The 24,009-nt window shown below is 51.7% G+C and overlaps 1 protein-coding gene across 6 annotated transcripts in view; it reads left to right on the forward strand.

Moving 5' to 3' along the window:
• Positions 1-20,915, forward strand: part of COL5A3 (collagen type V alpha 3 chain) — a 37,877-nt gene extending 16,962 nt beyond the window's left edge. For 3 of the 6 annotated variants that reach the window (XM_059918480.1, XM_059918475.1, XM_059918481.1), the window contains 41 exons: positions 103-147; positions 255-308; positions 438-545; positions 972-1,025; positions 3,284-3,337; positions 4,263-4,307; positions 4,477-4,530; positions 4,654-4,698; positions 5,089-5,142; positions 5,236-5,289; positions 5,380-5,433; positions 5,564-5,671; positions 5,845-5,934; positions 6,168-6,221; positions 7,080-7,187; positions 7,301-7,408; positions 7,498-7,551; positions 8,000-8,053; positions 8,700-8,807; positions 8,884-8,937; positions 9,123-9,176; positions 9,287-9,340; positions 9,462-9,515; positions 10,046-10,153; positions 10,830-10,883; positions 11,067-11,120; positions 11,513-11,566; positions 11,724-11,777; positions 11,984-12,091; positions 12,269-12,322; positions 12,815-12,868; positions 13,065-13,172; positions 13,462-13,515; positions 13,596-13,631; positions 14,386-14,439; positions 15,028-15,235; positions 15,316-15,428; positions 17,196-17,264; positions 19,597-19,836; positions 19,927-20,039; positions 20,522-20,915. In XM_059918480.1, coding sequence (XP_059774463.1) covers positions 103-147; positions 255-308; positions 438-545; positions 972-1,025; positions 3,284-3,337; positions 4,263-4,307; positions 4,477-4,530; positions 4,654-4,698; positions 5,089-5,142; positions 5,236-5,289; positions 5,380-5,433; positions 5,564-5,671; positions 5,845-5,934; positions 6,168-6,221; positions 7,080-7,187; positions 7,301-7,408; positions 7,498-7,551; positions 8,000-8,053; positions 8,700-8,807; positions 8,884-8,937; positions 9,123-9,176; positions 9,287-9,340; positions 9,462-9,515; positions 10,046-10,153; positions 10,830-10,883; positions 11,067-11,120; positions 11,513-11,566; positions 11,724-11,777; positions 11,984-12,091; positions 12,269-12,322; positions 12,815-12,868; positions 13,065-13,172; positions 13,462-13,515; positions 13,596-13,631; positions 14,386-14,439; positions 15,028-15,235; positions 15,316-15,428; positions 17,196-17,264; positions 19,597-19,836; positions 19,927-20,039; positions 20,522-20,621 — 3,156 coding nt within the window. In that variant the 3' untranslated portion in view covers positions 20,622-20,915. Of the gene's footprint in view, positions 1-102; positions 148-254; positions 309-437; positions 546-971; positions 1,026-3,283; positions 3,338-4,262; positions 4,308-4,476; positions 4,531-4,653; positions 4,699-5,088; positions 5,143-5,235; positions 5,290-5,379; positions 5,434-5,563; positions 5,672-5,844; positions 5,935-6,167; positions 6,222-7,079; positions 7,188-7,300; positions 7,409-7,497; positions 7,552-7,999; positions 8,054-8,699; positions 8,808-8,883; positions 8,938-9,122; positions 9,177-9,286; positions 9,341-9,461; positions 9,516-10,045; positions 10,154-10,829; positions 10,884-11,066; positions 11,121-11,512; positions 11,567-11,723; positions 11,778-11,983; positions 12,092-12,268; positions 12,323-12,814; positions 12,869-13,064; positions 13,173-13,461; positions 13,516-13,595; positions 13,632-14,385; positions 14,440-15,027; positions 15,236-15,315; positions 15,429-17,195; positions 17,265-19,596; positions 19,837-19,926 lie in introns of all 6 variants that reach the window. The other 3 variants (XM_059918476.1, XM_059918477.1, XM_059918479.1) reach the window with 2 other exon arrangements.
• Positions 20,916-24,009: the final 3,094 nt, after the last annotated feature.

Raw genomic sequence — 24,009 nt, forward strand, 5'->3', positions numbered from 1 at the left:
ATCCTCTTGGGACTCTCCTGGCTGTTTCAGGGCAGGGGACTGAGTCTGGGGCCCTTCTTAAGTGGGGGGGAGGGGGGACCTGAGAGCTTTTATATTTTTCAGGGTACCTCTGGCAACCGCGGCCTCCAGGGGGAGAAAGGAGAGAAGGTGAGAAGGGAGGGGATTCCTTGAGGGGGGAGCCCTAATAATTGGGCTCTGGCTGTGTCCCTTCCCTGAAGCTCTGACATCTGATCTCTGTACTATCTTCCACCCAGGGAGAGGATGGCTTCCCAGGCTTCAAGGGTGATGTGGGGCTTAAAGGCGATTGGGTAAGACAACCTCCAGAGGAGGAGTCTGGTGGATCTGGGGGACTTGGGAAAGAGAAGGAGGGGGTGAACTGGGGCAAAGACAGGAATGACAAAGGGACTGATGTCAGGGCTTCTCCTTTTCTATTCCAGGGGCAAACCGGACCCCCAGGTCCTCGGGGAGAGGATGGTCCTGAAGGGCTGAAGGGGCAGGTGGGGCTTGCTGGTGAGGAGGGGCCCCCAGGCTCAGCTGGGGAGAAGGTGAGTGGACCTGGTCACCCCCTCCAGTATAGACTGCAGCTTCTCACCTGCAGGCAAGGTGTTCCCTGGCCCTTTGCCTCCTGCCCTCTGGGCTTTTGTCTCCAACTTCAGGAGGCTCTCAGCTCCTTCAATTCCCCAGCTCAGCGTTACAGAGCAATTCCATGCACATTATCTTATTTTTATCCCCATAACCACCACAGGCAACAGATGTTTTTACCCTCATTTTACAGACAAGGAAACTGAGATTTGGAATGGTTGAATGAGTTGCCCAAGGACATGCCCCTAGCAGGCAGGGGCCAGGACTTGAACCCATGTTTCCCTGAATTGCCCCCTCCTACCCCTGCAACCATGCCCGAGCCTTCCTACCCCTCCCCCACTGACCTCCAAGTTGCAGTCTCTGACCTTTGTCCCATATTCTCTCTGCAGGGCAAGCTTGGGGTGCCGGGTCTCCCAGGTTACCCAGGACGTCCAGGCCCTAAGGTCAGAAGCTAGCAGGAGGGTGGTGGGCAAGGGCAGGGTTCAGAGACTAATTAACATCTGGGGGTCCAGGCTGTGGTCTGAGGGTGTGAACTGTCCACCCCATGGGGCACTGAAAGTATAAGATGTGGGCTTTGGCATCAGACAAACTTAGGCTCAAATACCCAGCCTTATCTGCTAAGTGACCTTGAGTAAGTCACACCTTACCTGCTAAATGATCTTGAACAAGTCTATTGAACCCATTTTCTCAGTTGCAAAAGGGAGATACCAGTAGTATCTACCTCATCACTTTGGTTATGATAATATTGATGATTTTGGTGATAATAAAACTGTAGGATCCTTCTTATTTGGTATGATTGAGGTTGGCTCAAACAAAAAGTCAGTAAGGAGGAGAATCATAAAAAATACATATTTTACATATCTTGAATTAATTATAACTTAGAATGTACTTATGTAAAACTGTACATTTGGCTGCCAATGTTTTGATGAATGATGCTATTGGTAAGACATGTCTTTCTGCCTAAACCACACCCATATTACATCACTGATGATTTATAGTTTTTTGTTACATAAAGTGGAGCAGAAACGCAAAGACACTTGGGAAGAAATCTGAGTACAGAATCCTTCTTGAGTTCCACACTTTTGGTATCTCGATCTGGCAGTTATCTTGCCCATGCCTAATTTGACAGTGTTTTTTTTTAAGTGACTTCCCTTTACATTGAGTCTTTTCCATTTAACCTAGATTTTACAGATATCTTTCTTTTCCCTTTCTACATTTCATCAGTTTTTGTAAGGTTTCATTAAGTCACATGACCCCAATAGCAAGGGCAACTGGCATAAACAGGTTTGGGATTAACTCAAGGTATCAAAACTAAGAGCAGAACTCAGTCTGTTGGAACAGAAATTCATGGGAGTTAGAACAAAGCCTCCTAGCCAAGACTGATCAGTGCATCTTGGGCAAGAAGCAATGAATACTTTACACGAGGCCTGATATGTTAGTTTAGTTGAGGTCAGTGTCTTATTCAGCTTGGGTTGCTAGAATAAAAATACCTTAGACTGGGTGATTTAAACAAAGAAATTTGTTCTGCAGGCCAGAAGTCTGAGATCAGAGTGCCAGCATAGTTGGATTCTGGTGAGGGCTTTTCTCCTGGTTTGTAGATGAACATTTTCTGTCTTTGTCCTCACATAGGGGAGAAGGAGAAAGAGAGAGAGAGAGAGAAAGAGAGAGAGAGAGAGATCTAGTCTCCTCTTCTTCTTATAAAGACACTAATCCCATTCACGAGGGCCCCACCCTCATGACCTACTTACTTCCCAAAGGCCCAACTTCCAAATATTATCACACTAGGGACTGAGGCTTCAGCATATGAATTTTGGGAGGACACAAACATTCAGTCCATAGCAGTTACTAATAATCAGCATGAATAACAAAGACAGCTAATATTTCTTGAGCACATACTATGTGCCAAGCACCTTTAAAAAAAAAATCCCATTTTCTCTACATATCCCATTTAATCCTAACGAAAACCTTGTGAAGGAGGTATTGCTGGTATCCCTAGGCTACAAAGAAGACTGATGCTCAGAGGGGTCAATCCATTTGTCCAGGGCCACACAGCTAATTTAGTGATGGATCTAGGATTCAAAACACAGTGAGGGGTGAGAGGGGATATCAGAGCATATGATGTTTTCCCCCAGGTCAAGGGACGATGGGCAGGAAAGCAAGTACTGGAGGCAGTTAATTAACAAGTATTGAGTAAGCCACCACCATGTGCCAGGCAGTAGGGAATAAGACCAGAGCATTATGTCCTAGTCATTGAATAAGTAAACAGATGAGCAAGGTCATTTCAGTACAAATATTATAGGGGAAACAAAATAGGACGTGATAAACAGAGCATGACTTGAGGATGTGGTGGTCAGGATGATGGCGGAAGGCTTCTCTATGGAGGTGATGTCTGAATGAGATTTAAATGATGAGGAGTAGCTGGCTTTGTGGGGATCTGAGAGAAGAGCATTTTAGGCAAAGGCAGCCAGTGCAAAGGCCCTGAGGCAGGAATGTACTGGTATTTGAGTAGCATGAAAGAGACCAGTGAGGCTGGAATGGAGTGAGCAAGGGAGGGGCTGCTCACTGGGGCTGGAGGGGCCAAAGAACTTTCTGTAATCACTGGCCTGGAAATGCCTGAAAAGATGGGGTGGCTGAATGGGGTGAGGGGCTAACGTCACCCACTCCTCACACCCACGTCTTCTCTCTCATTCTCTTTACTCAGGGATCTATTGGCTTTCCCGGGCCCCTGGCACCATTAGGAGAAAAAGGGAAGCGGGTGAGTCGCAATCCAGGGGTCAGGGGAGAGGGAAGGGCTTGCATGAGACGAACAGACTGTATGGCTGTGCGTGATAGCACGTGGGGCCCTAGGTGGCTGTGTCCATGCCTGGAAGCACTTGTGTGCACACATATTGCCATGTGCAATGCAGGGCACATGTAGGTGATCCCACCTGGCATTACAGCAAACGTGCCTGCGTGTCTGTGTATGCATGTGCATCCCGTGTGCCTTTCAGCGCAGATTAGATGGGATCTGGGTGCTGCAGCCTAGGGACCTGTGACTGGGTGAACAAGGGCACCAGCTGCACGTACGTTGTGTGACTATGGGTGTACATGTGTGAGGGCGTATGTCGAAGTGTGTGAAAGAATAGGGAAATACACATATGTGTGTGTTTCCGCGCACCTGGGGGATTGTGTGTACATGCATGCGTTGTTTCGCTATGTGTGCACCGTAGCTGTGTAAATGGACATTGTGTACATGCACATGAGGGTTTGTATACTGCTGTGTTTATCAGGACCGTGTCCGCACATGAATCCATGCACATACGTGTGTACACTGGATAGACACGTGTGCAAGGGACATATTACATGACAGGCTCCGAGTGTCATCTCGAAGCTGCGGTCACCCCTTGCATGCTGCGACGGCATGCGGTCATGTGTGCATACCATGCAGCTGGGATAAATAGGTGTCTGTGTGAGCAAATGTGCTTGTATGTGTGGACCCTGTAGGTGCAATCATAATATAATTGGGTGCCTGTGATCTTTGCGTAGTTGCATGTGTAAGCTGTACTTACGCGTGTGTGTGAGTGAAAGGCTTGCAAATGAATGTGGGGCAGGCGTCTCTGGCTCGGTGCATTTGTGTGTTTGTGTCGTGTATTTGCACCATCACCCTCTTCTGCTTCCCCCTCATCTAATTTACGTTCCAGGGGAAGGCTGGGCAGCCAGGCCTGGAAGGAGAGCGGGGACCACCAGTAAGAAAATGGGGGCAGGGCTGGAAGGAGGGGCTGCGAGAGGAGAAGTGGGCGGGAAGAGGGTTTGGGTTACTTCAGGTAGTCATGGTGGGGGGACCCAGAGGACTCATCCTCATCTCCTAGGCTCCCCCACCCTCTTACTTCCAATCTTTGCTTCTTTTCTATTCAGGGCTCCCGTGGAGAGAGGGGGCAACCAGGTGCCACAGGGCAACCAGGCCCCAAGGTATGGGGTGGGTGGGTGGTCAGGCCCCCCAAGCAGGCCCTCTGCCCCAGGCTCACCAAGTCCCACCCAATACCTCCCTGTTGAGTTTGTTCTGCAGCCTGAGTCTCATTCATTCTATCCTAGGGTGATGTGGGCCAGGACGGAGCCCCTGGGTTCCCTGGAGAAAAGGTGAGTGAGTGAGTGTGTGTGTGTGTGGGTGTGATTCTGGGTAGGAGACAAGCCCAGAAGGTGAGGAGACATTATAATGCAGAATGCAGAAAAAGCACAGCCTCTGAAGTCAGAGAGCTGTGAGTTCAAGTCTTAGCTCTGCCATTCACCTGCTGTGTGACCTTGGGTGAGTCACTTAACCTCTCTGTGCCTCAGTTTCCAACTCTATCAAATGGGAATAACCACAGTCCCCATCCCAAAGGGCTGCGGTGGTGAATGAAATGACTTCCTGTGCATAGAATGCTTGACCCCATGCCTGGCCTGCAGGAAGCACCCAACATGCTGTTGTCATTATGTGGGACTCAGGGGCAGGCGGGAGGGATGAGTGAATGATTTCTGCTTCCATTTCAGGGCGTCCCAGGTCTGCAAGGCCCTCCTGGGTTCTCTGGACCAAGGGGTCCCCCTGTAAGTGAGCTCACCCTGCTGGGGGGGAGGCGGAGCCAGGCAGTGGGGCGACTCCTTGTTTGTGCCTCAACTCTCTCCCACCTTGTCCCTCAGGGCCCCCAAGGGAAAGACGGGCAACCTGGGCACCCTGGACATAGAGGAGAATTGGTGAGAAGCCCTTTGACCTCTGACCCATGACCCCATTAGGCTCTCCATTTCTTCCCCTCCATGACACCTCCTTTTAATGTTTCTCCTCAGGGCTTCCAAGGTCAGACAGGCCCACCTGGACCAGCTGGTGTCGTGGGTCCTCAGGTCAGAGTGGACCCCACAGGTCTCCCCGGTTTTGCACCAGTTCGGGGATATTTGGGGGAGGGAGAGGTGATCTCAGGCAGACCCCCACCCCGGGCCACCTCCATTCAAGATGAGCCTTCTTCCTCTCCAGGGAAAGACAGGAGAAGCAGGGCCTCTGGGTGAGAGGGGGCCCCCAGGCCCCCCTGGATCTCCTGGTGAACAAGGTCTTCCGGGCCTGGAAGGCAGAGAGGGGGCCAAGGTGAGACCCTGCCCCGCGGGAGATCTCATCAAGTGACCCCAAAGGTCCCTCAACGGCCCCACGGTACCTCCAGGCTCAGAATCAACCCCATGGGGCAGGGGGCCCAGACTCACAGATTGAGGGGAGACGCCGTCTTCTCTGGAGTCTGACCTCCCTCCTCTGCACTCCTCCAGGGGGACCTGGGACCACTGGGACCCTTTGGGAAGGAAGGGCCACCTGGACGCAGGGGCTTCCCTGGTCCCCAAGGAGCCCCCGGGGACCCAGTGAGTATCGTTTGGAGCCCCTCCTGCATGTGCCTGGCTGGGCTGTGAAGCAGAGAAGGAAAGGGCGGCCCAGGGGAGGGGCAAATGTGATAGTAAAATAATGGCTGCAGGAGGGACAGATCCCTGAACCTCAGTGCCCGGGAAGCGGGTGGGAACTCTGAGCCCCCCAGAGTGAAGACAGGACCCGGGGGCACCTCTGGGAGTCTCTTGACTGTGAATCATCTCCTCCTCAGGGACCTACTGGTTTGAAGGGTGACAAGGGCCCCCCGGGCCCCGTCGGGGCTAACGTAAGTGTAAACCCGTCTGCTGTGTGGGGGGCAGGGTGCAGAGGTCTCAGGGTTTCTGGGACGCTGGGTATTGGCCTCATCAAGTCTGCTATTTGGGGAGCCAAGCAGGTCGGGGTCACGGCCAACTCTGCCGCTCACTGGCTGGCAGTCGTGTCACTGCGCGAGCCGCAGTTTCCTTGTCTGTAAAATAGTCCCATCTCCTAGATGATCGTAAATCTCAATGAGATGATCCGTTGGACACATACTTACCTGCGTGTCAGACATCAGCGTTTAAAAACCTTCTTTCTCCTGGAGTTTACTACGATCTAGCCAGGGAGATAAGGGATCAGCCGTGATGAATGCCACAAGGCAAACTAGCGCAGAGTAAAGGGGAGAAGGGGAGAGCCGTTGAAATAGGCAGGCCAGGGAAGGCCTCCTGAGAAGGTGACATTTGAGCTGAGACCTGAAGGCGGTGAGGGAGGAGCCATGTGGGTGTCTGGGGGTGGGGAAGAGTGTGCCAGGCAGAGGGAACGGCATGTGCAAAGTCCTGAGGCTGGAGGAAACAGTGAGGAGGCCCGTGTGGCTGGAGGGGAGTGAGCCTAGGGTGAGTGGGAGGAGGTGAGAGCATGGTCGTACAGGACCTTGAGGGCTGCCAGGAAAACCTTTTTTTCATCAAGTGAGGTGGGAGCCACAGAGGGATGTGGGCAGGGAGGCACGTGCTCGGACTCAGGTGTTCACAGCGCCCTCTGGCTGCTGTCTGGGGAATAGATTGGATGTGCTGGTAACCACCTAACTCAGGGCCTGACTGCTTGAAAACCCTCCAATAAATGAGAATTACCACTACTGCTGTTATCCCTGACCCTTCACCCCTGTTTTCAGGGCTCCCCTGGGGAGCACGGTCCTGTAGGCCCAGCAGGGGGCATTGGGCTTCCTGGCCAAAGTGGAGGCCAAGGCCCTGTTGGTCCTGCAGGCGAGAAGGGGTCCCCGGTAAGTGCCTGCCCCCCATCCCCCAGGCATCCCCAAGATCCAGCCCTCTACATATCAGGAGCTCATTTCTGCCCTCCTGGCCCCGACATACCCTTTTCCACTCCACCCATCAGGGTGAACGCGGCCCCCCTGGCCCCACTGGCAAAGATGGGATCCCAGGGCCCCTGGGGCTTCCTGGATCCCCTGGAGCTGTGGGACCTTCTGGCGAGGAAGGGGACAAGGTGAGAGAGAGCTCATGGAAGGGGAGGGGCTGGGGGGAGGATGGGGGTAGAGGGAGGCTTGGTCCTCCCTCATCCTGTTTCCTCTGCAGGGAGAAGTGGGAGCCCCGGGTCACAAGGGCAGCAAAGGCGATAAGGGGGATGCGGTGAGTGGGGGGCCCCAGTGAGGGGGCTGGTCCTTGGGGAGGGGAGAGGGATGTGGAGGGTGGACGGGGGGAGGCCACAGAGCTTCCTGCCTTCATGAGACCCATCTTGACACCTGCAAGTAACAGAAGCCACTCAAGCTACCTGGAATAAAGGGGTTAATTGCACCCCCAGCTTCCCTCCGGAAGTTCAGCCTCAGCGCCCAGCATCAGGGGGCCAGCTCAGTCCCTGGGTCCTGGTGGGACTTTTGGGCAAACGTCCTGATGGGCCAAACTTAGGACAGATGCTCTGTCGGGTCCCATGAGTTGGTAGCTAATAAGACAGGGTTGGGGGAGGGAAATGCAGCTTCTTGGTGGGGGGAGTGGACAGGGGTGCAGTGATTGACATCTCTAGTGTTTCCTCCCACCAATCTTGAACCTGAGGGGTTTTTGACTCTGTTCCCTCCTCCAGGGCCCACCTGGACCGACAGGGATACGGGGTCTTGTGGGACACCCAGGCTCCCCGGTGAGTGCTCCCAGCTTTGTGGCCATCCCTGGATCCCCAGTGGGAAGGGACAGTGCTCTCCATGGTGACTCGGGCCCAAACTCAGCCCTGACCTTGACCTACCCCTCCATGCCAATGCTCAATATGAGCTCACCCCAGAATCTGACTCAACCCCGACCTCAACCCCTGAACCCCATCACAGCCCTAATCTCAACACTGCTTGTGACCTTAACCTCAATCCCAACTCACACCTGATCTGCACATCCAACATTAGCCGAACCTGACCCCGTCTTACCCTTAACCCCAGTCCTGACCCACCCTCCAAGGCAGACCCCAAACCCGGGCTCAAACTCTGATTCTACCTTGGCCCTAACCTCAAACCCTACCCTACATCTCAACCCCATCTGGACCTTCCCCTCACCACCTTAACTGACCTCAACTTGACCCTGACTCACCACCCAAGGCAAAGTTTTTAGAAAAACTTTGACTCAACCCTTGACTTCATTCCTAATCTCTGACGCTTAACCTGCATCCCCAACTTCAGACCCGGTCCTGACCCTCTCCAAACTTAATCCCAACCCTGAACCTCAGTCCTGACTTTGACCTTGAGCCTCTCTCCAACCCTTGACACAGACCCTAACTGTGCCCTGCCCTGTCCTCCTCCCAGGGGGCAGATGGGGCTCAGGGACACCGGGGACCTCCAGGCCTCTTTGGGCAGAAAGGAGATGATGGAGTGAGAGGCTTCACGGGGGTGATTGGCCCCCCTGGCCTGCAGGTAGGTGTCTGAGTTTGGGGGTGCAGCCTCTGGTCCTTCCCACTTTGTGCCCCAATTTTGCCTCTTTGTTCCACAGGGGATGCCAGGCCCTCCTGGAGAAAAGGGGGAAGTTGGAGATGTAGGGTCCATGGTATGGACAATGGGGGCAAATGGGGGGGGGGTGGTAGGGCAGGGGTGGCCATTAAACCGATTTGGGGGGGGGCACATTGTCATTTTAAGGATCCTGTGGGTCACCAGCACCAAGGGTGGTGTTTGTGATTAGTGGAGTTTTGAAGGGCCATGGGGTCACTGGATGCTCTTCTGACTGTCCCACAGGGTCCCCATGGAGCTCCAGGCCCTCGGGGTCCCCAGGGCCCCAGCAGATCAGAGGTGAGGACTCTGGGGGAGGGCAGGATGCCTCAGAGGTGAGGACACGGCTTTCCCAGGAAGGGGCTGTTGGGATCGCACAGTCCCAGCTGTACCCCTTGCTGTCTCTCCAGGGTCCTCCAGGGTTGCCTGGGGGAGTTGGTCAGCCTGGAGCAGTGGGCGAGAAGGTGAGAGAGAGAGAGAACAGGAGTCTGCCCGGGGCGGGGAGGCACAGCCAGTCCTGCCTGGGGGTGGCTGTTCTGGCTGCCAGGATGGGAACTCTCCTCACCTTCACTTTGCCTCCTGCAGGGTGAGCCAGGGGAGCCTGGAGACCCGGGACCCCCAGGAATCCCAGGCATCCTTGTGAGTAACTTTGTCCAGTGTCGCTGCACCCATCTCAGGGAATCCCTGACCCCTGGGCATCTAGGGCCACCATGACCTCTGCAGCCCTAGGTCACCCACTGACCCAGGACCTACAGGCATCCCCCGTTATCTTGATGACAGAGCCCTGAAAGGTATCAGGGTTGCTACATAAAGTTCTCTAGGTTGTATACTGCACAAGGGTGTAGGGCTGAGGAGGCAGGTGGGGCTCAGATCTAAACCACAAGCCCTGGCTTGGGGATGAGTCGCCCAGAGGGGATCCCTTTTCTGATTCACTCCAGGGTGGCACATGGGCTAGCCCAAATTTGCCCATGACCTCTGGGCAACTGGACCATCCTGACCCCTGATTCCTATAAATCCTAGATTCCTCTGACCTCTGACCCTTGGGCAGTCTAGGCTACTCTGACCCCTAACCCCAGGAAAGCCCCAGGCCACCCAGATTCCTGAGTCCAGGTATGCTAACCCTTGACCCCTGGAGAGTCCAGGCGCCTCTGAACTCTGTTTCTGCAAAGGGGCCCAAGGGAGAAATTGGTGAAAAGGGGGACGCAGGCCCATCTGGGGCAGCTGGACCCCCGGGCAAGAAAGGCCCCCCCGGAGAGGATGGAGCGAAAGGAAACGTGGTGAGTCCTGGGGGACATGGAGGCAGAGACTCGGGGGAGGAGCACATGTGTCACCTTGGACCTGCTACCCAACTTCCAGCCGGGGGGGGGGGGGTGTCCCATCCTCCAGTGTGCTGATTCCACAAGCAACCCGGAACATGGCTGAATGAATGAATGACTGAATGAAAGAATGAATCAATATAAAAATGGAGTGGTTATATGTCATTGCAGTAGGGGAAACTTGATTCCACACTGAGTTGTTCTAACAATGCTGGCAAGGTCAAGGTTGAGACTCATGCTGGGTCAGAGTTGGCTGATGAAGGATTTGCCATCAGGGCAGCGGTTGAGCCCCTCCCACCATGGCGATGGGGCTCGGGCTTGGGAGGGAGAGCAGCAAGGAGCTTCGGAGTCTGAGGGACCTTGATTTGAATCTCACCACCCCACCGCTTGCCGAGTCCTTTCTCTGAGGTCAGTTCTATCTGTGAATCCCAAGCCTAGAGGATACAGTGAGATGATGCATGGAACATTCTTAGCTCACATTAAACACGAGAGTGTTCCTTCTACCAGGGCTGGGATTTTGTGTTTTGTTCACCATTGTATCCCAGCAACCAGAACTGTGCCTGGGCACAGTTAAATGAATGAATGAATGAATGCTCCATCGTTCAGAGATATAATTATCCATCATTCTGTGTTCCAGGGCCCCACAGGGCTCCCAGGAGACCTAGGCCCCCCCGGAGACCCTGGGGTTTCGGTGAGTGTGACCCCTCCTTACTCGAAAGCCCAGCATATTCCCTATTCTGTCCCCCTCTCCACAAGCCCCCCACAGACCTGGGCAAGGTCGATGGAGAAAATAACCTTCACTTTCCTCCAAACCTCACCCCTAAATTCTCATGTGCCCCCATGACCCCTTCCGACTTTGTTCCTCCCACCAAAGGGTCAAGACGGCCCCCCAGGGGAGAAGGGAGACCCTGGAGATGTGGGGGGACTGGTGAGTAGGGGGACAGAGGATGTGGTGCATGAAGAGGGGGGGTCGGGGCTGGTGGGTGGGTGAATTGGGGGGTCAGGAGAGTGGGTCAATGAGGTACCCAGGGCCCTTGTAGATGCACCTGCTTTGCCTCTCTGGGGCCTCACCTTGAATGCGAGCAGCTTGAGGGTGGAGGCGGGAGATGGCTGGTGCTGGGTGATATGTGGGGAAGGCTGTCTTCGCATCAAAGGCATCCTGATGGGGACATATGTATACGTATAACTGATCCACTTTGTTATAAAGCAGAAACTAACACACCCTTGTAAAGCAATTATACTCCAATAAAGATGTTAAAAAAAAAAAAGGCATCCTGAAACCGTCATCCTCAACTACCCTGCTGGTTCTAATCTCCACAGGGTCCGCCTGGTGCTTCTGGGGAACCCGGGCCCCCTGGGCCCCCTGGCAAAAGGGTGAGTGTTGACCACCCCACCACCACCTCCTGGCTGCCCTGGCTCCAACTTTGTTCCATTCACTCTCACAGCCCCCCGCTCCCCCCTACAACCCCCCCACTCATCCCCAGAGCACCCACTCACCTCACAGCCCCCCACTCACACTTTCTCCCCTAAGGGTCCTTCTGGTCACATGGGTCGAGAAGGCAGAGAAGGGGAGAAAGGTACCAAGGTGAGTGCCCCCTGCCAAGGTGGTGGTGGTGGGGGGTCCTTATCCTGACCTGTCAGCCAACAGTTGGGCCATCAGAATGGGGAGAGGCCTGGGACACCACGGGTGCTCCAATTCCGCCCCCCTCCCTGCTGGTTCTTGGCTGGCGGGTGGGGAGGCAACCACCCCCTGATTCTCTCTGCCCCCTCCCTTGCCCCTGTCCTTTTCAGGGGGAACCAGGTCCTGACGGGCCCCCAGGGAGGACAGGCCCAGTGGGGACTCGAGGGCCCCCTGGGCGTGTCGGGCCTGAGGGTCTTCGAGGGATCCCCGGCCCTGTGGTGAGTGGGGTGGGAACAGGGACAGGGCGGGGTGGGGGGGGTGGGATCCTGCCTTCCTTAGGTGCTCCCGTCTTGTAATTTCTCACCATAGTTAGCAGGAGCTGACCCTGGTGGGCAGTGGGGCATCCACATTGAGTTCTGGCAGAGTTCAGCCCCCCATGTTCTGCTTTGCCCTAGGGTGAACCAGGCCTCCTGGGACCTCCTGGACAGTTGGGCCCTCCTGGCCCCCTGGTAAGAGACTCCTTTGTCCCTGAGGTCCCAGCACTGGGAACCACACTGGGCATCCAGTGACCATCTAGTGACCATGGGTGCTGATGCTGCAGACTGACCTCTCATTGACCATCCATCTGATGGTCCACCCTTAACCATCTATACTAACCATCTCTTCTGATCACTCATCTCAATGATCTACACTGGCTATCCACACTGACCCTCTATCTTGATGGTCTACATTGACCAAACAGACCACCTATCTTAATAGCCTACACTGACCATCTACATTGATGTTGACCACTGACCATCCAAGTTGGCCATCCTCCAACAAACCCCTTCATTCATCTCTCATCATCCCTCCTCTTTCTTGACCAGCATCCCCATGACCACTTCCCTGGTAATTCCATTTGAAACCTGGGTAATTTCCCGTTGGACCATCCCCCAATCACTCACATGGACCTTGAGGCTTTCTGTTTGAGACTCACCAACTGACCCTAACTCTCCTTCCAGGGGCCCTCTGGCCTCCCAGGGCTGAAGGGAGATGCTGGCTTCAAGGGGGAAAAGGTAAGGATACCTCCTTCCATTATTCTCCTCCCCCACTTACCTCCCTCTCCTCCACCTTTACCTCCCTCTGTAGCCAGAGGGCTAGGAGATTGGGGTCTCCTCTGCTCCAAGCTCACTACACCAAGGCTCTAGGAGAAAAGTCTCCCAATCCCCCGCCCTCACTTCTTCCCCAACATGTGCCTCTTTTATCCTCCAGGGCCACATCGGATTAATTGGTCTCGTTGGTCCCCCTGGGGAGGCTGGTGAGAAAGGGGATCAGGGTTTGCCAGGAGTGCAAGGCCCCCCTGGCCTCCAGGGAGAACCTGTGAGTGTGTGTCCTGCCTCGAGTGGGAAGATTGTGTTCAGAGGGTGGTGGGAAGGCAGAAGTGGGGCTTGTTTGGAGACTGTGGGTGTGGGGATTTGGGAAGCCTGGGTCTAGAATAATAGGGGTTGTGTCTGGAGAAAATGGGGGGCTCTCTCTGGGGACTTGAAGGTTGAAGTCTGCATCTGGGATTTGGGGTCTTCTTTGGAGGGAGCAGGAAGCCTGTCTGGGGGATGTGTCTGGACCATAGGGATGAACCCTATCAATGATGACTCTGATGTCCTTTGTCCAGGGTTCCCCTGGTCCCATCGGCTCTCTGGGCCACCCTGGGACCCGAGGTGTGGTGGTGAGTATGAGGGGTTTGTGGGGTGGGGTCACCTTGTTGGGCCAGCCAGGACTCCGGCTCTCCCTGTCTCTACCCCACAGGGTCCTCCAGGACAGAAAGGCTCAAAGGGGTCCCTGGTGAGTACTCACTGTTCCCTTGGGCTCCCACATCCCAGCTTCCCAGCCCCCTTCACTGCGCCAGAACTCTCAGGGCCTTTGCATTCATTCATTTATTTATTCAGTCAGTCAGGCATTCAACAAGTATTTCTTCAACACCTACCATTGTATTTTTTTTTTTTCATTTATTATTTATTTATTATTTTTATTTTTGGCTGTGTTGGGTCTTCGTTTCTGTGCGAGGGCTTTCTCCAGTTGCGGCGAGTGGGGGCCACTCTTCATCGCGGTGCGCGGGCCTGTCACTATCGCAGCCTCTCTTGTTGCGGAGCAGAGGCTCCAGAAGCTCAGGCTCAGTAGTTGTGGCTCACGGGCCCAGTTGCTCCGCGGCATGTGGGATCTTCCCAGACCAGGGCTCGAACCCGTGTCCCCTGCATTGGCAGGCAGATTCTCAACCACTGCGCCACCAGGGAAGCCCCTTACCATTGTATTTTATCAAATCTAAGATGCCATCCATTGTAAGATGAGCCATTATTTTATAAACTGCTACGGAAGGAAACAGTTCTGCCAAGTAAACTATGACTTGTCACAGATGTTAAGACGATGACTTCAGAGATGTTCACATATAGAAAGAAAATTTGCAGTTTATGCTTGGTGCTGAAAATTGCATGTCCTTACCCCCAGTGCTCTGTGTGTGTGTGTGTGTGTGTGTGTGTGTGTGTGTGTTGGCAGCGCTCTCCATAGACAGAGTTCACACCCAAATGACTTCTCCCTACAGGGATCCCAAGGTCCCCGCGGAGACACCGGCCCCCCAGGTCCCCCCGGCCCCCAGGTGAGTTACCCAGGGACTATGTTGGAGTGTGTCCCCCTTGGGTCCCTCAGTGCCCAGAAATGGGCGGAACACCAGGTGTTCAGGGGGTGCAGGTGAGGTGGGAGGTGGCCCAAAAGCTGAAGGAGGAACTGGGCTGCGTGTAGGGCATTGGGGGGGATATCCATGGGGGCTCTGACCGTATCTCATATGTCCATCTCTCCTGGCCCTTCTCTGTCTCTATCTCAAACACTTGTTTCACTATTTTATCTTTGTTTCTCTCTTCTGGGCGCACCCTCTCTCTGTCTCTCTCTGTTCTTGTCTCTCTCTCTCCTTTGCCTGACTTTGTGGTTCTGTCTCTTTTTATCGTCTCTCCGCTTCGGCCTCTCCCCATCTCTGAGCCTTTCTTTCTCTCTCCTTCCCGTGTCTCCCTCTGTTTCTGACTGTCTATCTCCCCCTGTCCCTGTCTCTATCTCTCCCTCCCCTTTCTCCTCTCCCCCTACCCCTGTGTCTTTCTGTCCCCCATGTCTTTCATTTCTGCCCGTCTCTCTCCCTGTCTCTTCCTCCTGCGTCTCTGATCTCCTCCTCTCCTCCATCCCCACCTCCGCCCAGGGTCCATTTGCGGAGCTGCACGGGCTGCGCCGGCGCCGGCGCTCGGTCCCGGGCCTGGGAGTCCCGGAGGGCGGCCTGGAGGAGGTGCTGGCCTCGATCACGTCGCTGAGCTTTGAGCTGGAGCAGCTGCGACGCCCTCCGGGCACGGCTGAGAGCCCGGGCCTCGTGTGCGGCGAGTTGCACCGCAACCACCCGCATTTGCCCGACGGTGAGGTCCCGTCCCTCCCCCGGTGGGCGGGGTGCCTTGAGGTCCGCCCGGCTCATCCGCCTTACCTGGCTCTGCGGCAGGGGAGTACTGGATTGACCCCAATCAGGGCTGCGCGCGGGATGCGCTCAGGGTTTTCTGCAACTTCACGGCGGGAGGAGAGACCTGCCTTTACCCAGACAAGAAGTTTGAGACCGTGAGTACCTCTGGGGGCGAAATGGGAGGTGGTGGTGGTGGTGGAAGGAGGGACAAGACTCTGGAAACCATTTCATTCATACCCTGCCCACACACACACACCAGGCGTTGACTGGGACTTTATTTTTCCTTCAACCAACATCTATTGAGCACCTACTGTATGCCAACTCCTTGAAATGCTGGGGTTACAGCGGAGAATCCAAAACAAAACAAAACAAAACAAACTTCTTTGCTTTGCTGTTATGGAGCTCATTTTCTATGGGGAAAGACGGATAAGAAAATCTAGTAAAGAAATCAATAATGATGGAGAACCTTGAAATAGCAGGTATGTGTGCCAGCCCTAAGCGCTTGGCTGCATTAACCACCACCAATGTGGCCATTCTGTCATCCCTAAAATAGATAACCAACAAGAACCTACTGTGTAGCACACGGAACTATACTCAATATTTTGTAATAACCTATAAGGGGAAAGAATCTGAAAAAAATAGATATGTATGTATGTATAACTGAATCACTTTTCTGTAACCTGAAACTAACACAACATTGTAAATCAACTATACTTCAATTAAAAAAATAAAATTCTGTTATCATCCCCCAGACAGGGAAACTGAGGCACAGAGAGGGACAAGATTACCCACGACAGTCTGACTCTTGTCCCAGCCCTTAACCACGCTCTTTTGTGCCTCCTAACCTGCTGTCTTATAGGCCCCATGGGCTCACTGCCCTCCACCTGGTCCCCCAGAAATCCTGGGGTTCTCCATCAGGGAGCCCTGAGCCTAACAGCCTCTGACACCAAGGCACCAGGCTTAGCTCTAGAGGGCAGTGGGTGAGCAGTGAGCTTCTGGACCCTGGACTGCTCGGACTGGAATCCAGATCTGTCACCTCAGTTTTTTCATCTGTAAAGTGGGGTTCAAGAAAGTATCTACCTCATAGGGTGGTTGTGCAATTGAGGTGCCAATGAACGTATCAGGGGACACTGATTGAACACTGACTATGTGTGTCACTGTGTTAATACCTCTACTGCAGGTAAAACACGTTGTAAGCACAGGGCCTGCAAAAGTGCCCAATAATGTTCTTCTTATTTATTCTTATTTTTTACTGGTCAGAGCCTTGGTTTAGTGGGAACTCAGATACCTTAGTAGATGCAAATTTAGATGAGCTCACCCCCACCCAATTTATGGGGGCTTGAGGGCGGGGCTTGATCTCTAAACAGTTGCTGAAAACTGAGGCCTGATCTCTCACCATTTCATCTTCCTTCTGCCCAGAGAGAGGCTGGGGCAGGGAGTGAGGAACATTCTTGGTTTGGGTTCCCCAGACACAGACCCTGAGATGAGGGTTTGACAAGGGCAAGTCATTTATTTAGGAGGTGATCCCAGGAAGGGTAAGTGAGAGGGGCCAGGGGAGGCAGCCAATAAGGGGTGTGCTGTTAAAACATCACCATTGGACACCCAGGGCTCAGTTCCACTGGGGACTTCCGGGAGACAGTGTAGGGTAGGCTCCTGGGAGCTGTCCCCCACCTCGGGGAGAGGGAGCTGGGGCATTTATCCACCATCTCTCGTCAATCATTGGTGGAGGCTGCCTCAGAAGGCAGGACCACCCAGCCTCTTGGGTCTGTCCTGTGCACCAGCCAAGCCCAGTCCAACAGTCAGAGAACAGCCTCAGAGTCCCTGATATTTACAGTCAGTAGCTTTCATTGTGGGGAGGTAAATGCAGAAAGGACACGGTGGCCCCCTGGGGTACCTGCTACACCCTCCCCTCCATCCCCCAGGTGAAACTGGCCTCCTGGTCCAGAGAAAAGCTTGGAAGCTGGTATAGCACATTCCGTCGAGGGAAGAAGGTGAGTTGCCCTGGAGGCCAAGGCGGGGATGGTATAAAAATTGGTGGGAACTAGCATGGGAATTGGAGGAGGTGAGATGAACAGGATAGACTCACTTTGCCTTCCTGATGATCACAGCATCAGATGTATGATAGGGCAAGCACAGGTCATGGTGGCGATCCAGAGGCAGTGCTGGAAGGACCTGAAGGCTTCCTGGTAGAAGTCACAGCTCAGCTGAGGTCTAAGGAATAAGTTGGGTTGCAAGTTTGGGAGGACAAGGAATAGTGTTCCAGGCAGATGGAACAGGATATACGAAGGCCCAGAGTCAAGAGAGGGCCTGGTAAATTTAAAGAAAAGGTGACTTGCTCTGCTTTAGAGAGTGTGAGGGGGAATGTGGTAGGAGAAGAGGCTGGGGAGGTGGGTGTGAGCTAGGCCCACTTCCTCAGAAAGATCTATGAGCAGTAGGGAGCCATGGAATGTTTTTAAGTGAGAGGGGGACCGAGATTAAATCTCTGTGATAGAAAAATGCCTCTGAGCTGGTGGTGGTGGTGATGGGGAAATTGGAGGCTGGGAGACCCAGAAGACTGATGTGTTGGTCCAAGAGAGCAAGGAAGGGACCATGCTGGAGCTGGTGCTATGGGGATGGAGAGGAGGGCATGGCTTAGAACAACCTCTAAGAGGGCAAGTCAGTACCACCTAGTAATTGATGAGATGATAAGTCAATAGGACCTAGTAACTGATGAGATGGCACGTGAATAGGACCTATCAATAGTAATTGATGAGGTGAGTAATTGATGAGATGAGTAATTGATGAGATGAGTAATTGATGAGATGGAGGGGATGGAAGAGGTCGGGATGACACCCAGGTTCCTGGTTTACGGGACTGATGTCTAGTGAGGTTCTAAGATATGTAAATGGGAAGAAGGTCAGGTTTACGGGATGGAGTGGAATCCTGGGTTCATTTGGGATTTGTTTATGTAACATATATGTGTATGCTAAACATTGGGAACATAGCAGCAAAGAAAACACAGTTCCTGACTTCATGAAGTTGATATTCTACTGGGAATATGACCAAGGAAGCAGACAGACAATAACCAAGGAAACAAAGCTATAATATAATGTCAGGGGGTACCTTGGTTTGGGTTCCCCTGAAACAGACCCTGAGGCAAAGACTCAATTGCAAGGGGTTTATCTGGGACGTGATTCCAGAAAACATCAGTTGTGGAACATGAAATGGTACAGGGAAGAGAAGGAAGCCAGGACGCGTTACCAAGCCAGTTATCTCAAGCCAGTGATAAGTTAGTAATATATTTTATGTAACCCAGTATATCCAAAATGTTGTCATATCAATATAAAGACTATTGAGGCATTTTAAACTTTTCCCCTCTGAGTTCTTCAGAGGCTGGTGCATATTTTATATTTATAGCACATCGTAATTTGGACACTAACTTTCCTTGGAAGTACTTAGATTGCATAAAACCTGCAGTTGCAAAAGTAGATTCACATCCTCAAGTTGTTCCAAACCTCAGTTTTCTGATAAATGGATTGAAGCTCAGTTATTAGTTATAAATTAAAGTTACAATTTTTAAATTAAATAATTAAATAAAAAATTAAAATTTAAATGGATGGACCTAGAGATGATCATAGTAAGTGTAGTAGGTCAGACAGAGAAAGACAAATATATGATATCACTTACATGTGGAATCTAAAAAAAATGATACAAATGAACTTATTTACAAAACGGAAATAGACTTACAGACATAGAAAACAAACTTACAGTTCCCAAAGGGGAAAGGGGAGCGAGGGATAAATTAGGAGTTTGAGATTAACAGATACATACTGCTATATATAAAATAGATGAACAATGAGGTCCTACTGTATAGCACAGGGAACTATATATTCAATATCTTGTAATAACCTATAATGGAAAAGAATCTGAAAAATAATATATATATGAGTATATGTATATATATATACACACACATACACACATATATATATACACAAATAACTAAATCTTTTCACTGTAAGTCTGAAAATAACACGACATCGTAAATCAACTATACTTCAGTTTTTTAAAAATGGGTGCCAAAAGAAAAAAATTAAAATTTAAATAAAATTTTGAGAAGTTTCTCGGTCTCACCGGCTGCAATTTCAAGGGCTCAATAGCCACACGTGCCTAGGGGCTTGCAAGAGAACCGTGGATGGCCGGATGGCTGGTGGGGCTGATATAGATGAGGACATGGCGGGGGGGGGGGCAGGTCTGCGGTGAGTGGAGATCCTGGGAGGTGGGTACCTCAGAAAGAGTAGAGGCGAATGGAGTACCCTCACCTCCTCTTTGTCCCACCTCCAGTTCTCCTACGTGGATGCTGACGGAGCCCCGGTGAGTGTGGTACAGTTGACCTTCCTGAAGTTGCTGAGTGCCACAGCCCGCCAGAGCTTCACATACTCCTGCCAGAACTCGGCCGCCTGGCTGGATGAAGCTGCAGGAGACTATGGCCGCTCCGTCAGTTTCCTTGGGTCCAACGGGGAAGAGCTGTCCTTCAACCAGACGGCAGCAGCCACCGTCACTGTCCCCTATGACGGCTGCAGGGTAAGGGAGGGGTGAGGGGCTGGCCAGAGCAGGGCGGGAGGCTGCGGCGGCCCTCCCCCTGACTCGGCATCCGTGTCTTCCCATGATCAGCTCCGGAAGGGACAGACGAAGACCCTCTTCCAGTTCAGCTCTTCCCGAGTGGGATTTCTGCCCTTATGGGACGTGGCGTCCGCTGACTTTGGCCAGACGAACCAGAAGTTTGGGTTTGAACTGGGCCCCGTCTGCTTTAGCAGCTGAGAGCTTCAGGGGTGGGAGAGACAGTGAGGGAGCCCCGGATGGGGCACATTTGGTGCTGAGGCTTTGAAGCCATCATATTTATCGTCTCCTGGGACTGTGGGGCCAGGGGAGAGTCTGCTCGTTACGGTCAAACAATATTCCTTCTCCGTTCCGGAGGTCTGGAGGCTGGACTCCCCTGGCCCATGAGTCCAGTTTCCCTGCACTGCACCCCAGCTGGCATAACTGTAGTCTGGCTGTTTGTCCCCTTCATGCTCACCCGATGCTCAGCTCCCTCCCCCGACCCCCATGCAATGAACTTCTAACTCAGAGCTGATGAATGCCCCCCTGTGCCTGCCTCCCACCCCTCAATCAGTGCTCTCAACACCCTTTGGTGCTACCTTCCCCATAGTTAAGCACTGGATGTCTCCTGATCCCAGGCTGGGACCCCATCACTCATTCCTATTTTCAGGTGGGTTCACAGTGAAGGGACCGAAGTCAGACTCCAGAGGGAAGTGGGACTTCCCTGGACTGAGCTGTGTGCCCCTTCTGCTGCCTCGGCCCAGCTCTGAATACTGCTTCCCCCCCATATCTCCCCAAATGCACCTTGCCATGCCAGATGGTTTGGGGACCAAGATGGTGGGGGGTAAATCAGGATCCTAATGGTGCTGCCCTATTTATACCTGGGTCTGTATTAAAAGGGAAAACCACCTCTGTTGTATATTTAATCTGCTTCCTCCTTAGAGAAGGCTGGGATATGATGAGAGAGATTCTAGCATGATCCCCCTGCCCCCCCCCCACCCCACCGCCCCAGGCCATAGGGCATAATTGGCATCTCAAGTCTGAGAATAAACCAGTGAACTGTGTCCCTGTCTGTCTTTCGTCTGACGCTGGCTGTATCTCTCTTAGGGTCAGGCTCTTGTCTCACCTGAGGAATCTGCCACCACTTGTCTTAATAATTGAGTCTTTTGGTAGAGGTAGCTTTGGGGGTTGGGGAACCTAATTATAATGGGATTCACTGGAAGTGACAGACCTGTTTATTAACTTAGGCTGCTAGAGGAAAAGTTGAAAAAATAGCCAGATCTCTAAGAGAGCAGATCTTAAGTGTTCTCAGGACAAAAAAGAAATGGTAAATATGTGACGTGATGGAGGTGTTAGCTAATGCTATGGTAGTAATCTTTTTGCCATATATAAGTGTATCAAATCAACATGTTATATACACTTTAAACATCCACAACGCTATATGTCTATTATATCTCAATAAAGCTGGGAAAAATTGTGAACCTATTAGGAAGACATCTAAACTTTAAAAAAGAAAATAGCCAGATCTCCATGTTGACCTTGATTGCTAATGGATATGGGATTTCTTTCTGAGGTGATGAAAGTGTTCCAAATTGATTGTGGTTATGGTTGCATAAGTCTGTGACTACCCTAAAAAAAATTGTGAACCTATTAGGAGGTTGATTGGTCCTGGAATCACTGGCTGAGCTGAGGGGATGTATCAAGAGGTGACATGGAATGTGGTTTTGGTTTGAGATAAAATGACTAGGGGTCCAAGGTTTGGGAGGCAGGTCAAGGGAGTGAGTTGGGAGTGAAGAGAATTGAATTATGAGTTGACCCTTGTGGTGAGTTGGAGGTTAGGGGTTAAGGGTAGGGTAAATTACATTGAAGTGGGTTGAAGATAAGTGGAGTTGGAGGGTGGTTTGAAGTGTGTTGAGTCAGTTTGGGGATCTGTTGAATTGGGGGTTGGAATGATGAGTGGATTGCATTAAGGGTTTGGAATTGGATATTGGGTTGAATTGAATTAGGGTTGATTTAAGAAGTAGAATGAACTGAGTAGAGGTAAGTAGGGGTTACTGTGAATATGGGGTAGGGATTGCCAGTTTGGTAAGTTAAGATGTGATCAGTTAAGATGAGAGTTGGGTTTGGGGTGACTTGAATTTGGGGTTAGATGTTGGGTTGAAGGCTTTAAAAAACAGATTTATTGAGATATAATTCACATACCATATAATTCACCCATTTAAATTATATAATTAAATGGTTTTTAAGGTATTCACAGACTTGTGCAACCATAACCACAATCAATTTGGAACATTTTCATCACCTCAGAAAGAAATCCCATATCCATTAGCAGTCACCCATCATCTCCTCCAAACCTCTCGGTGGTAGGAAACCACTAATCTTTCTGTCTCTGTGGATTTGCCTATTCTCCACATTTCATATAAATGGAATCATACAATATGTGGTCCTTTATGTCTGGCTTCTTTCATTTAGCATAATAATGTCACAGTTCATGTTGCAGAATGCATCAGAACTTCATTCCTTGTTATTGTTGAATAATAATTTACTGCATTTTGTTTATCCATTCAGCACTTGATAGACATTGTTGAGTTAGGAGTGATGGAGGGCTGGTGTGAGTTAAGTTGGATCAGGTGGGATTGTGTGGGTAGAGGTAGCAGGTTGGAGTGGATTGCCTCCCTCAAACCCAGAGCTTGGGACTTCCCTGGTGGCGCAGTGGTTAAGAATCCACCTGCCAATGCAGGGGACATGGGTTTGAGCCCTGGTCCCGGAAGATCCCACATGCAGCGGAGCAACTAAGCCCGTGTGCCACAACTACTGAGCCTGCGCTCTGGAGCCCGCGAGCCACAACTACTGAAGCCTGTGCGCCTAGAGCCTGTGCTCCACAACAAGAGAAGCCACTGCAATGAGAAGCCCGCGCACCGCAACGAAGAGTAGCCCCCGCCTGCCGCAACTAGAGAAAGCCCGTGCGCAGCAAAAAAGACCCAATGTAGCCAAAAATAAATAAATAAATTTATTCAAAAACCCCAAAAACCAGAGCTTACTCTGCTATTCCTGCCAGCAGCCCTCTAAGGCCACCTGAATACTTGCTCTGGATTCCTTTATTCATTCCATAAATGTTACTAAGAGTGCTAACTCTATGAAGAATATTGGTGCCCAGAGGTTAATCAATGAGTTCATCCCTTTATTCACTTATTCATTTGTTTAGCTCTATTGAGTGTGTACTCAGCACTAGGCATTGCTCAAGATGCTGGGGTTAGAAGAAAGATGCCGTATCTGCCCCTCAGTATCTTACTCCTGAGGAAAACAGATTATACACAAATCTCTATGTAATGTGACTTCAGGTAGTATTAATTGTTGTGAAGGAAAATCAAACAAGTTACATGGAGAGTGATGGAGTCGGGGGCTTATTTGAAATAGGTTGGTCAGAAGAGGCTTTGCTGAGGAACTGGTGTTTTAACAGAGACCTGAAGGATGTGAGGGAAGAAACATGTGGAGTCTTTTTTTTGGCCGAGCGGCTTGAGGGATCTCAGTTCCCTGACCAGGGATTGAACCCAGGCCACAGCACACAGCGGTGAAAGCCCAGAATCCTAACCATTAGGCCACCAGGGAACTCCCCACATAGAGTCTTGAGGAAGTATCCGACACACATTGAAGAACCCAGAAACCCTCAAATACCAATGAGGGCTCTTGAGGGGGTGGTGTTTCTCCTGGTCATCTCTTCTCCAGATGTGTTGCTTTTGCTGATTTCTTCACCTTGGGTTGACGTCTATCAACCCAAATGTAGACCTGCGCCTGCCTTCCTTTTAGTTCCTCTCTCAAACATCTTTAACTCAAGAATGCATATGGTAACACCAGTGCTGTGCGTTATTTTCCTCCTCCTGGGTACACGTGATTGAGATCACATCTCCCAGCTTCCCTTGCAGTTATGTTGGGGACATGTGACTGGGTCTTGGCCAGTGGGATATGAGTAGCCATAAAACCTCCCGCATAGCCCTCCCTGCTCTTTCTCTCTATTCCATGAAGACCTTGGAGATCACGTGTGTAAGATGAACATGTCATACATGGAACTAGTAAGGGGCCTGCTTCCATGAGTTACTGCAGTTGACCCTTGAACAATGCTGGGGTTAGGGGAGCCAAGCCCCACACAATCAAAAATCT

This window comes from Balaenoptera ricei, chromosome 3 (genome assembly GCF_028023285.1).
Source record: "Balaenoptera ricei isolate mBalRic1 chromosome 3, mBalRic1.hap2, whole genome shotgun sequence".
Taxonomy (NCBI): domain Eukaryota; kingdom Metazoa; phylum Chordata; class Mammalia; order Artiodactyla; family Balaenopteridae; genus Balaenoptera; species Balaenoptera ricei.